Below are 12129 nucleotides of genomic sequence, written 5' to 3'. Positions count from 1 at the left end.
CTGTAATTTTCCATAAATGATAAATATAGCTATCTCGTTTGTTTTCAAGAGGTTTTTCCTCTTTGATTTCTTTTTTTAATTAATTATTATAAAAAAATTAGATGTTTTCAAAGATCTAGAAGATTAATTTATTTGTTAGAAGAAAATAAAGAGATGGTAATGTATTTATTTCTCTTAAGCTTTTTTAATTAAAAATTGAAAGGAAGGTAATTCGTTTACAATTTTAAAAATAATGAATAATAAAATATAAAATTTAAAATTTAAAGTCAAATAAAAATAAAAAATAATTTTATAAATGAAATAAAATTAATAATAATTAATAAATAAATTTGTTATTTTATGAGAATTCAAAAATTTAAATATCTTTCTTTAATTTTTAGTGAAAGTTGAATCAATGTATTTCTTTTCAGATATGAGAAAAGAGATCCAATTAAAAATGGCTCGGTTCTGAAAACGCTTTTTTATTTGCATTGTAAATTAAGGATCTTATCTGAAAATAAAAGAGAAATGAATGACTGAATACATAAATACACTCACTACTCACTCACTGCTGATTCTTATTGTATTTCTTTAATAAATAAATATATGATTATTATTAATAGATATTATTTCAATAGAAATACAAATTTTTAAAAGATATTAATTAATTCTTAAAAAATAAATTAATAAAAAAAAGCAAATAAAAAGTTAAATTCTTCTAATTAGAAGACAATAGATTCGTAGATCATTAATAATTAAAGAAAAGATACATATACTTAACAGAAATGGCTGAGTAAACAAATATTTTCAATTAAGATTCAAAATGAAGATAATTTAAATTGAAACGATGCCTACTAATGATATAGGCTATATTTAATTCATAAAATAGAGATTCGAGTTAGTTTAAATTGTTTTTTTATAAATTAATTACAGTAGCAACTATGATAGAAGTGTGAATACTTTCTCTAAGTTAGGTTAATTACTTCAAGTTGAATATGCTATGCAAGCTGCTAAAGTAATAAATATTACAAGCTTAAAAATACACTTTTTATTTAATAAGTTGCTTAGCATTTTTATTTTTTGAAATTGAGTCGCTGAGCAATTTCTACTTCTTTTGAATTTTTTAAACACAAAATCATAAAAATAACAATAACTATTTAATTATAAAGTAAGGTAGCACTTCAACTTCTATTGGTATTAAAGTTAAAGGAGGAGTTATTTTGGCTGCTGAAAGAAAGTTCGATTCTTTATAAGAATCTAGACTTATGATCCTTAACCACAATATAAAAATCTAAGAAGTAACTCAAGAACATTTATTTACAAAATTCTTTAAAATAATTTAAATGATCTAAATGATAGTCAGTCACAATAAAATTATATGGACATTAGCAAGATATAAAAAAATACTAATAAATATATTAAAGCAAATTATTATAAAAGTTTCTAATTTAACTTTTAAATATTTAAATTAGATCGATACTCATATTTGTTGTGTTCCTGCTGGTATTATTCCTGATGCTCGTACTTTGATTGATTACGCTAGAGTTGAATCTTAAAACCACAGATTCACTTACAACGAACCCATGAGTGTCCGCTCTTTAACTCAAACTGTATCTGACTTGGCTCTTAACTTTGGTGAAGGTGATCCTTCTCTTAAGAGAAAGCCCATGGTAATTATTTATTAATTTGTTGTTTATTTAAACTAAAACTTATTGTTAAATTAGATCAGAAAACAATCAAAATTTATAAAAAAAATTTATCTAAATAAAATAAAAGATCAAAATTTATTGTTTTATCAAAATCTATTTTTTAATAAAATATTTTTTAATTTATTTAATAGCCCAGACCTTTTGGTGTAGCCTTGTTAATTGCAGGTGTTGATGAAACCGGTCCCAGACTTTTTAAGACTGGTAAGTTAAATTTATTTATCAAACTTTTAATTTAAAGTATTTTATAAATTATGCAGATCCTTCAGGTTCTATGATGGAATATTAAGCTACTTGTATAGGTTGTGGTCAAGAAGGTATTTAGCCCACTCTCGTTGAAAAATATGATGAAGTAAATATTGAAATAAATTTTATAAATATATATAAAAATATAATAATTAATATAGAATATGAGCATAAGAGAAGCTGAAGTTTTAGCTCTTTCATGTTTAAAAGAAACTATGGAATAAACAGCAAGCAGAGATAATCTTGAATTAGCAGTTATTCCTATTGAAGGAGGTTAATTTATTGAAAGAACTCCTGATTATATTGATGAAATCCTTTAAACTTTGGGCTGATTTATTAGCTTATAAATTTAAATTTTATATTAAAAGTATCTTATAAGTATTAAATAAATACCATTCTTTAAGTTTTATCTATTTATCTATCTATTTATAGATTAATTTGTAAATTTTTATCCTTTTACTAGCCAATTTGCATTTTTTACAACATAAAATTATTTCCATCAATCATATTCTAGATTTATTTAATTTAATATATTCATGAATTTTATAATAAAGAGTAAAATATTTAGAGATTATGAATATTTTTTTAAATATATTAATTTCTGTATTATAAATATATTGTTAATAATGTAAAAATTTTGATATAGCATCTATACTTATTAATTTCAATCATTAAAAAAAAATAAGAGTAAATTTATATGTATTTAACTTGCATCTAAAAAATTATGAAATACTAAAATTTGAAAATGCAGTTATAATTTTTAAAAATAATTAAACATTAACTTTAAATAAATAAGCAAAAATATTTTAATTTATTTTTTTATCATAAATTCTAACAATTACTGTAATTATGATATCATAAAATTTATTTTAAGTTAAAATTTGAAATATTTTATGAAGAATTACTTATTTAAAATTTTTTTAAGAATCAAAAATAGAAATCAATTTAGGATTGTCTTTTTTTTAAAAATGATAAAAAACAAATTTTAAAAAAATATTAATGTAATGTAGCAATCAAATTTGCATCAATCTAAATTAAATGGATTAAATTAGTGATACTTTAATATCTTTAAAGTTTATTTTGTTGAATTTAATCTTAGCTTTAACTATTAAAAATCATTTTTAAGATAATAAAAATAATACAATTAAATTCATAATCTATTAAACTTTTTTGTTAGAATAGAATTTTATTAATTTTGAATATTTTATTTTTAACACAAACAAACAAGTTAAATTTAAAAATAGTTTATTTTTGAACTAAACTACAGTTAAATTTATTATATTTTAAAATGAGAATGATTTTAGAGAAAGCCTTATTTATAAAAATGGAATAGATTTTTAACAAAACTTTCAAAATTATTTACTATAATTATAATTATAAGACTAAGTAAATATAAATAATTATAAAAGGTTTATGTATGTATATTCAGAGAATAAAAAATATATTTTAAATTATAACATTAATTTATTTATAAATAATAATAGTAAAATTAAAGCTAATGATTGATTAATTATATATGTATAAAAGCATGTTTTCATATGAAATATGAAGGAGTTAGTTACTTTGTTAGTTATTTAGTGAGAGAGTTGATTTATAATTTAATTTGAAAAATTTATTTAGAATAATTCACTGCAAAATATACAAAAATACAAAGCAAGCAATTAGCTACCTACCTATTTATCAATACTAAAATTAAACTAAAAATATTATGCTTAATTGCTATGTATATTTTATTTAATAAATTTGGAAATAAATTTTAAAATATTAATCAATCTTTTTGAGATATAAATCTAAGTTATTTCAACAACTATCTCAGAAGTGGATGGGCTTGTCATAAGCAGCCATGCAAGCTTCTTTAAGAGCTTCAGAAATAGTAGGATGAGCGTGGCAAGTTCTACCTATATCTTCAGCAGCAGCACCATATTCGACGGCTAAAGTAGCTTCACCGATTAATTCACCAGCTTATGCATTCATAATATGGACACCCAAGAGTTTATCAGTATCCTTTTCAGTTAAGATCTTAATTAAACCATCGTAGTCGTTGTTAGCTTTAGCTCTAGAGTTAGCAAGCATGGGGAAAGAACCCTTGTTGTACTTAATATCTATTAAATTTGGTTTAAATATTTAGATTAATTTAATTTTAAATTAATAATAAAAATAATATTTACTGGCAGCCTTAAGTTCTTATTCAGTCTTTCCGACCCAAGCAACTTCAGGATGGGTATAGATAACACTAGGAATAGCATCGTAATTAACATGACCACCCTTTCCAGCAATATATTCAACAGCAGCAATACCTTCTTCTTCACCCTTGTGAGCCAACATAGGTCCAGGAATGACATCACCTATGGCATAAATATTGGGAATGTTGGTTTGTAAGTGGGAGTTAGTGATGATTCTATTTTTGTTGTCAAACTCAATACCGATTTCCTTAGCATTTAAGCCATCAACATAAGGTCTACGACCTGTAGAAACTAAAATATGATCAGCTTCAAAGGTCTAAGATGGACCTCCCTTAACAGGTTCAACAACTACGCTACCGTGAGTACCGAAGTTTTAACCAGAAACAACCTTATGGCCAGTCAAAATTTGTAAACCTTATTTCTTTAAGCTCTATTGGAAAGCCTTAGCAACATCAGTATCAAGGAAAGGGCAAATTTAATCAGCAAATTCAATGACAGTAACTTGAGTACCTAATCTTTGGTAAACAGAACCCATTTCTAAACCAATAACACCAGCACCAATAACGATTAATTTCTTAGGGATCTAGGGTAAAGAGAGAGCACCTGTATTAAAGTAATAGTAAAATGATAAAATGATTAAAAGGAGATTCGAATAATACAATAAATAAATAAATTAATTAATTAAGTAGATTAGATCAGAATCCTTAAAAATTATTGAAGCATCAAATAAAATTTTGAGAAATTTCTTGATAAATTGAAAGATAAAAAATTTGCTTTATTTATTAATTAAATAGTGCTACTAATCAATTTATTTCATTCATTAAATATCTTTTTATAAATCTTATCTAATCTTGTTATTTATTTATTTATTTGCTAATCAATCTACAAAATTCATTATAGCTTAAGTAAATAAATAAATTTCCACAAATCTTTTATTTTACCAGTTGAAGAGATGATAACCTTTTCGTCGAAGTTGAGACCAGGGAAAGGAGTAGGTTCAGATCCAGTAGCAATAATAATGTTCTTGGAGTTAATAACCTACTAAGTACCATTGTTAAGATTAATACCAATAGTGTTCTTGTCATTTAGTCTACCAGTACCAACAAAGTAGTCAACCTTATTCTTCTTGAAGAGACTTTCGATACCTCTGGTCAAACCAGTAACTGTTTCAGCCTTCTTTGTTTAAGCTTGAGCTATTTATTAGATATATTTTAGTTATAATAAATTATTTTGCTAACAGCTAGATGTTTGAAACAAAAGCATTCAATTAAAAAAAAGTATTTATTTTGAGTAAAAAATCATTTTTGGTGGATAAAATTTTTTTTCTTAAGAGGATGAAAATAAAAAGAATTTAATATTTTACCCCAATTCATTTTAACACCTTCAACTTCGATACCAAGTTCTTTGTAGTGCTTGGAAGCATCATAATATTTTTAAGAGATGTTTAAGAGAGCCTTTGAAGGAATGCAACCAACATTTAAGCAGGTACCACCCAAAGAACCTCTCTTTTCAACACAAGCGGTCTTTAAGCCTAATTAACCAGCCTTAATGGCAGCTACGTAACCTTTTATATTTATAATATAATTAAATAAACCTATTTTTCTTAATTTTAGCTATATCAGCTATAAACACTTGCTTCTCCTTCTATCTTAAAGCTATTGAACATAATTTGAAATTATCCTTAGCTATAGGCATATTTTAAGACAAACTGTAATTTAATTTAGTACGCATCTTTTATATTTGATCAACTCTTATAGAATATTTGCTTAACTATGTGAATTTTTCTCAGTTTTTAAATAATCAAAGTTTTCATGAATAACCTCTGAAATGCTACTGCTTTAAAGCGAAAAGAAGGAGAAGAAGCTGTATTGTATAAAATTTTGATTAAATAATTAGGATTATTACCACCAGGACCACCACCAATAACGACGACATCATATTGAGTGCTAGTGGAGAACAATTATCTAAGACTATGGGTAAGATTTCTAGTAGGAACAAAAGTTTTGAACATTTTTAAGTTTTTTGTGTTTATATCTGTTTATCTAATATTTTATTATTTATTTTATTTTTTTGCAATTATTTAAATGAATAGAATCACTCTGTTTATATTGCATCTAATTAATTAATTGTTCAGAATTTTCCCCTCAATTTATATTGTTTCATCTCGAAATATTCTTTCTTAATATCTAGAAGAAGGAGAATCTTTGGTAAGTAACTAAATAGCGTCAAAGACTAACTAAAACTTAATAATTCTGCTTAATATTAGATATGAGATTTGTTTTTGACTCAAGCAATCAATTTTAAAAGTAATTAATGCTCTTTAACCCAATATCTTCATGCAACTAATTCGTAGTTAATCGAGACATCCTACAATGGTAGCATCATATTTTCTATTTTCATTTTTATGCTATTGAGTTTTATCTTCTATACAAACTGAAAATAGACTAATTTGACTTAGATTTCATCAAAATCTTACTGATATAACCTTTAATTTTTACAATAATAAGATATAAAAGCCAATAAAGATTATTCTATCATACCAAAACGAAAATTAGGATAGACAAGTTTATTAATCCTACGTTATCACATAGTATATACTAGATTAGTATTCTAATTAATTTATTTATTTTATGATCTTACTCTTAACACCAGAGAAATCGATACTATAAAAAATAAAGAAATTAAACATTTTTTTATTTTATTAACTGAGATTAGATACTTATTTTTCTTACAATATCTTAGGTATTAATTCATTTCTATATTTAATTATTTACCTAATTGTTTTTAGTGACACAATTTCTTTATTTAAATTTAATTATAATTATGCATTAATAAATTTAACTAGTGATTCATTCATTTTTTTTTATAAATTAAAATTAGAAGAAATTTTTTTTTTCTTATAAAATAAATCTACGTTAAAATGCCTCATTCAATTTTATTTTGAATAAATAAGTAAAATTTGAGATAATTTTTAAAATTCTAAAAAAAATTGAAATGATTTAAATCAATGAATTGAAAGGCAGTATAATAATAAATATTATAAACAGTATTAAATATTTAAAATAAAAAATTGAAATCAAAACAGATATATAATTTATTTAAGAAAAATAAATTGATAAAATTAATGTTAAATTTAATTTAGAATAATTATAAATGATAAATTTAGAGATAAAGAATAGATAGATTTATTGAATTATATTTCAACTTAAGACATGAATAGGAATATTGTGTTAATTTTATTAAGAATCTTATTGATTTTTAGAATGGATTACATTTTTTAATCTTTTTTAATATGTTTTTGATAAGCTATTAAATATTTCGTTATATTGTTCAGCGATTGCGGTGTTTTCAAGAAATTCTAACAAAAATTAATCAAGTATTGGCTTCATAAAAGAAGTGCATATCTTAGGATCGTAAAATTCAGCTAACAGTTAAAAAATTTTTAATATGTTTTCTTTAGATTCGTTTTAAATATATGATTATCTAATTATCAAATATTATAAGTAAATTTGGTGCTGGTCATCAGCAATTTTTTTTTCTATTTAAATTGGCAGGCAAGCAATCCACAGTTAAGTAAGTAGGACATCGTTCGGTAAAAGGGAACCATGAAGTTTCATGAGTTTTCCAAGTATGTCTACAGCATATTCTTTTAAGATATTTATTTTGCGATTTTATTTAAACACATGCAACTAATTATTGTTAACTACTGAGTTTGTTTAAGCATCAATATATATTCCACTTTCTTTGATTAGAGAAAGTGCAATCTCTTAAATTTAAAGTAAATAAGGTTGTAGTATTTAAGAAGGAGTTGAAATCACTAAGCAAGATAAACCATATAGTGACTCTTTTTTAATGATTAAAGATTCATGATTAAGCTAGCTCAAAAAGACGTTTATGATTTCTTCCCATTTTTAGTAAAAGCGGACAAATCCTATATGCTTTACTATGTCTTATAAGAGAATCATACCAAATTACTAGAGTAATACCTAGGAGGGATCAATAAAAGTCTTTGGAATTATATTAGTATAAATTGAAGCAGAGAAATTTAATGCTTGCTCTTAGTGACTTTTGTAAAGACTACCTAGTACATGAGCTATTTCTATATGGAGCTACTCTTCTGTTTTATACTCCTTAGGTATGATATATTTTTATATTTAATCAATATCGTTATCTTTGATTTATTCTTAAAATTTTTGTTTTCTTCTATCTGACTCTTGCAAAACTTGCATAAGTTAGTTACTTAAAAATTCGAATTCCATTTCACTCATAAACTCGCTTCCTTCCTGAATACATAATCTCATGCTTTGTAACTACACTATAATGAGCTAGGCTTCATATTCAGAGTCTATGCAGTCACGAAGATTCTTTATAATTTCTTTAAGCAAATTTTTTTGCTTTTCTTAGTCAGTTTTAACACATCTAAGGAGTTAGGGTAAACACTTGCAAGCTGTTTCTCTAATTGATTCGTTTTTAGAGGAAGTTTGAATTTGTATAAGCTGGATTTAGACATTAATTTATAAAAGTATTTTAATATTTTTAAATAATAATTTAGTATAAAATATTTACATCATAAATTTAATCAATGAATGCAGACATGTAGTTTGAAAATTTATCAGCAAAAGTTGATATGAGTTTTATGGCAGATTAGATGTTTTCTGTATCTAATGACTCTTTGTGATTGTCATCAATCAATATAGTACCGATTAATATGAGCAGTTAAGGCATTAATTTGTTTACAAGTGGGGAAAGTTCTTCGATATATTTATGTGCCAATCTATTCCAAGCATCAAATAAATTTTTATAGTGCTATACAGGTTAATTTTTTAATGACTCTGTGTAGGTGTTTAAAATCTCAACAAATGGTTCTAAATATGGAATGAACGCAGCTTTTCTCATTAAATGAGAAGTTATAGAGATGCACTCGAGAATGTTTCCGCAAAACTGCAAAAGCTAGCTTGTTTTGCAAGATTATTTTACATGTTAAAAAAGTCTATTCAATACACTTGCAAGATGTTATTCGAAATATCCCTTTGAAGATTCAACAATACTTGATAAGGCTACGACTGCAGCTTCCTTCTCTACTATACTTCCATCGTCAATTAATTTAAATAAACCTATGAGTAGATTTTCAAGAAAAGGTTTTATCGCATCTTCATGCATCGATTCAGCAAAATTGACTATTGCAGCAGCAGAATGAGCTCTCACACGTGGGGTATTATCTTAAAGTAATTATATCAATTTTGGTAATAAATCATTGGCATATGTTTCTTAAAACAAAGGAGCCATGTCATCTGATATTTAACCTATAACTTAACAAAATGCATATCTTATCAAAGGATTTTAGTGATTAAATGAGTATTCATAAGCTATTTTTAGTAATGGTTCTAGAGTTCCTACCTCTTCTATAAATTCCCCAATTTAAGAAAGAGCCATCATTGCTGCATGAGGATAACGCCAGTCTTACTTTATATTTCCCTCTTCGAAAAGCTTTTTGATATTTAAGATAACCAAATCTAGCACTATGCTGATATCTTCAAAGCATGGAATGTATTAATTTATTAAACTTTATCCAAATCTTATTGTTTCGCTTCTTTCATCATTTTCTAAATCATCATTATATCCACTTTAAGGATTCATCCACTCCTATGTTATTTCTGTATCAATCTGTTTTAATAAATTTAGCAAATTAACAAAATAAACCATTTATAAAGTTATATTAGATTGGAATATTAATTATTGATAATTTTATTTACTTAAACCATTTGCAAAAAGATTAAATGAAGAATGTTTTCAATTTTATCGTTTTAATTCTCAATAAACTCAGGGAAATGCTGAATGAAGTTGACAAGGGATTCTATTAGTAATCTTTAAATAGTAGGTTTAGGGTATTCTTAAATCATTTTTGTCAATCCTATATAAAATTCATTAAAATTATTCTTAAAGAAAGAAGGTTCCTAATCTGAGATATCAAAGATCACGTTAACAGCACTGAGGACATTTTCATTCTCCTCAGCATCATCATTATTTTAATTTTAAACTTTATCTTGTTATAAAATGTTATACACAGATTCTAAGAATGGAATTGATAAATTGTTAAAATTTTTGCAAAGCTTTCTCTCTAACTACTGCATTAAAACGCCTAAAGTCTTTATTGCTTCGACCTAATTATTTAGGCAAATACAAAGAATTAAGCTTGATTAATTAAAAATTTATTTTATTCAAGCTTTGGCTTTGGTTGTTAAAAGGAAAATAGATTTCTAAATAAAAAGGAAAATATGTGTATGAATATCTATTTATCTATATTTTTGACAGCATGTGTTACATAATATATCAGATTGATGTTTTAAAATTAATTAAGAAGTGAAATAATCCGCGGACTTTAAAAACTTAACTCTTAATATTATATCTAATCTGTTACTATTATTAATTACACCAGTTTTACAAATGAATATTTACAATTTACCTTGATTGTATAATCTTAATGTAATAAACCATTATTAAGAAGTATGTTGAGCTCTTTAAGATTATTTTAAAAAGCTGAGTGGCTGTATTAAATTAATACCCTTAGTATGATAAATGCAGATTGTTAAATTTCCAATTTCTACTAATCAAATAATTCCCAAAGTAAGTGGATTAATCCATCCCACATATTTCTATTAATCAAAGAAGCACCTACTTCTCCTACTGCTTCACTTATCTGCTTCCTTAGAGATTAATTCTATTCATATGTAAGCTAATTAATTAAAATGCTCTACAACATAATCACTGTATCTTAATTGATGTTTTTTAGAATTATAGGATTTGTTGATTTTGAATAATCTGAAAGAGATGTTCTAATTTCATTTATTGCGAATACTTTTAAGTCTTTATTCTAATTTTCTATTTATTTATAAAATTTGTAAATTTATGAGTTATTTTTTTTAGATGAATTTGCAATGCTTTTTTTAAATTTAGGATAAAATGATTTTTTCACCAAAATATAATTCGTTGATTTAGTGAATGTAACAAAGTAATTTGAAAAAAAATAAAAAAATACCATCTGTAATAACGCTCAGCATATCTAATATAAACTAATCATTATCCTTTTTCTTAATGCTAATAAACTTCTCTTCTAATTACTTGATTTCATCATTTGATTAGCATGAAATGATTTTTTGTACTAAATCTGCTAATTTTTGTTAAGACTACATCTATTTATCTATTTATTTATTTATTTAATTTAGCTAAAATGAAAAATATATCTTCTAATAAATTTTTAAAGTAATTTTTTTGTAATAAAATACAGCTTTTTATTTTTTACAAAACAAACACTTTGTTTTTATTAAATTTACTTTTGCTAACTAAAAATTGTAGGTCTGGAAATTCTCTTTACTTGATTCTCGATTCGTCTCTCTGTGTTGGTTAAATAAGAAGTATTTGATAAAATAGATTATTTTTTTCTCTTAAATTTTAAAAAATTACCAAACTATTACAGTTGAACTTTTCAAATATGATATAATTTAAATTTTTACAATTTTAATTTAATATTTTATGTAAAACATAAATAACTTTTTAAAATAATAATTTAGATTAAATCTTAGGTGCTGATCGGTATCTCTGGGCATTATTAAATTTTTGTTATGTTAGAATAAGTCCTTAATCCATAATTTAATTGCTTATCAGTAAATAAGAGCTTTCTATTATATCACATCAGGTTTTTTAATTTAATAAATGAGAATAGGGAATTTTTGTTCATCTTTTTTAACAGATTATGCTACAAGCAGATAATAGATAAAATTAAAAGCAAGTATTTTATCAGAATTTTATTTGATTATGATAGCTAATTTTAATTAATTTAATAATTTATATCATCTACCTAAAAATGTTTCTACTATTACTGATTTACAATTCATACAATTTCTAAATTAAGAAATTAGACTTCTCATAGAATAAATCACTTACAATTTACCAAGAATAAGAAAATAATGTCAAAATCTTCAAAATTTTCTAAAAAATTTTCTCTAATCATGAATTTA

At 24.2% G+C, this 12129-nt stretch overlaps 3 protein-coding genes across 3 annotated transcripts; 1 reads left to right on the top strand and 2 right to left on the bottom strand. All coding sequences in view use genetic code 6, as the record gives it.

Annotated features, from left to right (window-relative positions):
* Positions 1 to 764: 764 nt before the first annotated feature.
* Positions 765 to 2263, top strand: TTHERM_00043880 (proteasome subunit alpha type protein; the record flags this gene model as incomplete). Its single annotated transcript, XM_001014581.3, has 7 exons — positions 765 to 772; positions 913 to 994; positions 1149 to 1277; positions 1452 to 1649; positions 1820 to 1889; positions 1946 to 2037; positions 2093 to 2263. 7 exons carry the CDS (start codon positions 765 to 767, stop codon positions 2261 to 2263), a joined length of 750 nt encoding a protein of 249 aa, XP_001014581.2.
* A 1480-nt stretch (positions 2264 to 3743) lies between these two features.
* Positions 3744 to 6125, bottom strand: TTHERM_00043870 (dihydrolipoyl dehydrogenase; the record flags this gene model as incomplete). The annotated part of the gene is made up of 5 exons (XM_001014580.3): positions 3744 to 4033; positions 4100 to 4717; positions 5056 to 5307; positions 5478 to 5678; positions 6020 to 6125. 5 exons carry the CDS (start codon positions 6123 to 6125, stop codon positions 3744 to 3746), a joined length of 1467 nt encoding a protein of 488 aa, XP_001014580.2.
* Positions 6126 to 7314: 1189 nt separating this feature from the next.
* TTHERM_00043860 (importin, putative) lies at positions 7315 to 11304 on the bottom strand (the record flags this gene model as incomplete). Its single annotated transcript, XM_001014579.1, has 5 exons — positions 7315 to 8610; positions 8681 to 9778; positions 9868 to 10275; positions 10578 to 10993; positions 11151 to 11304. 5 exons carry the CDS (start codon positions 11302 to 11304, stop codon positions 7315 to 7317), a joined length of 3372 nt encoding a protein of 1123 aa, XP_001014579.1.
* Between the last annotated feature and the right edge of the window lie 825 nt (positions 11305 to 12129).

This window comes from Tetrahymena thermophila (assembly GCF_000189635.1).
Source record: "Tetrahymena thermophila SB210 genomic scaffold scf_8254659, whole genome shotgun sequence".
Lineage (NCBI taxonomy): Eukaryota > Ciliophora > Oligohymenophorea > Hymenostomatida > Tetrahymenidae > Tetrahymena > Tetrahymena thermophila.
The sequence above is the reverse complement of the archived record's forward strand: the minus strand, read 5'-3'. Positions and strand labels throughout refer to the sequence as shown.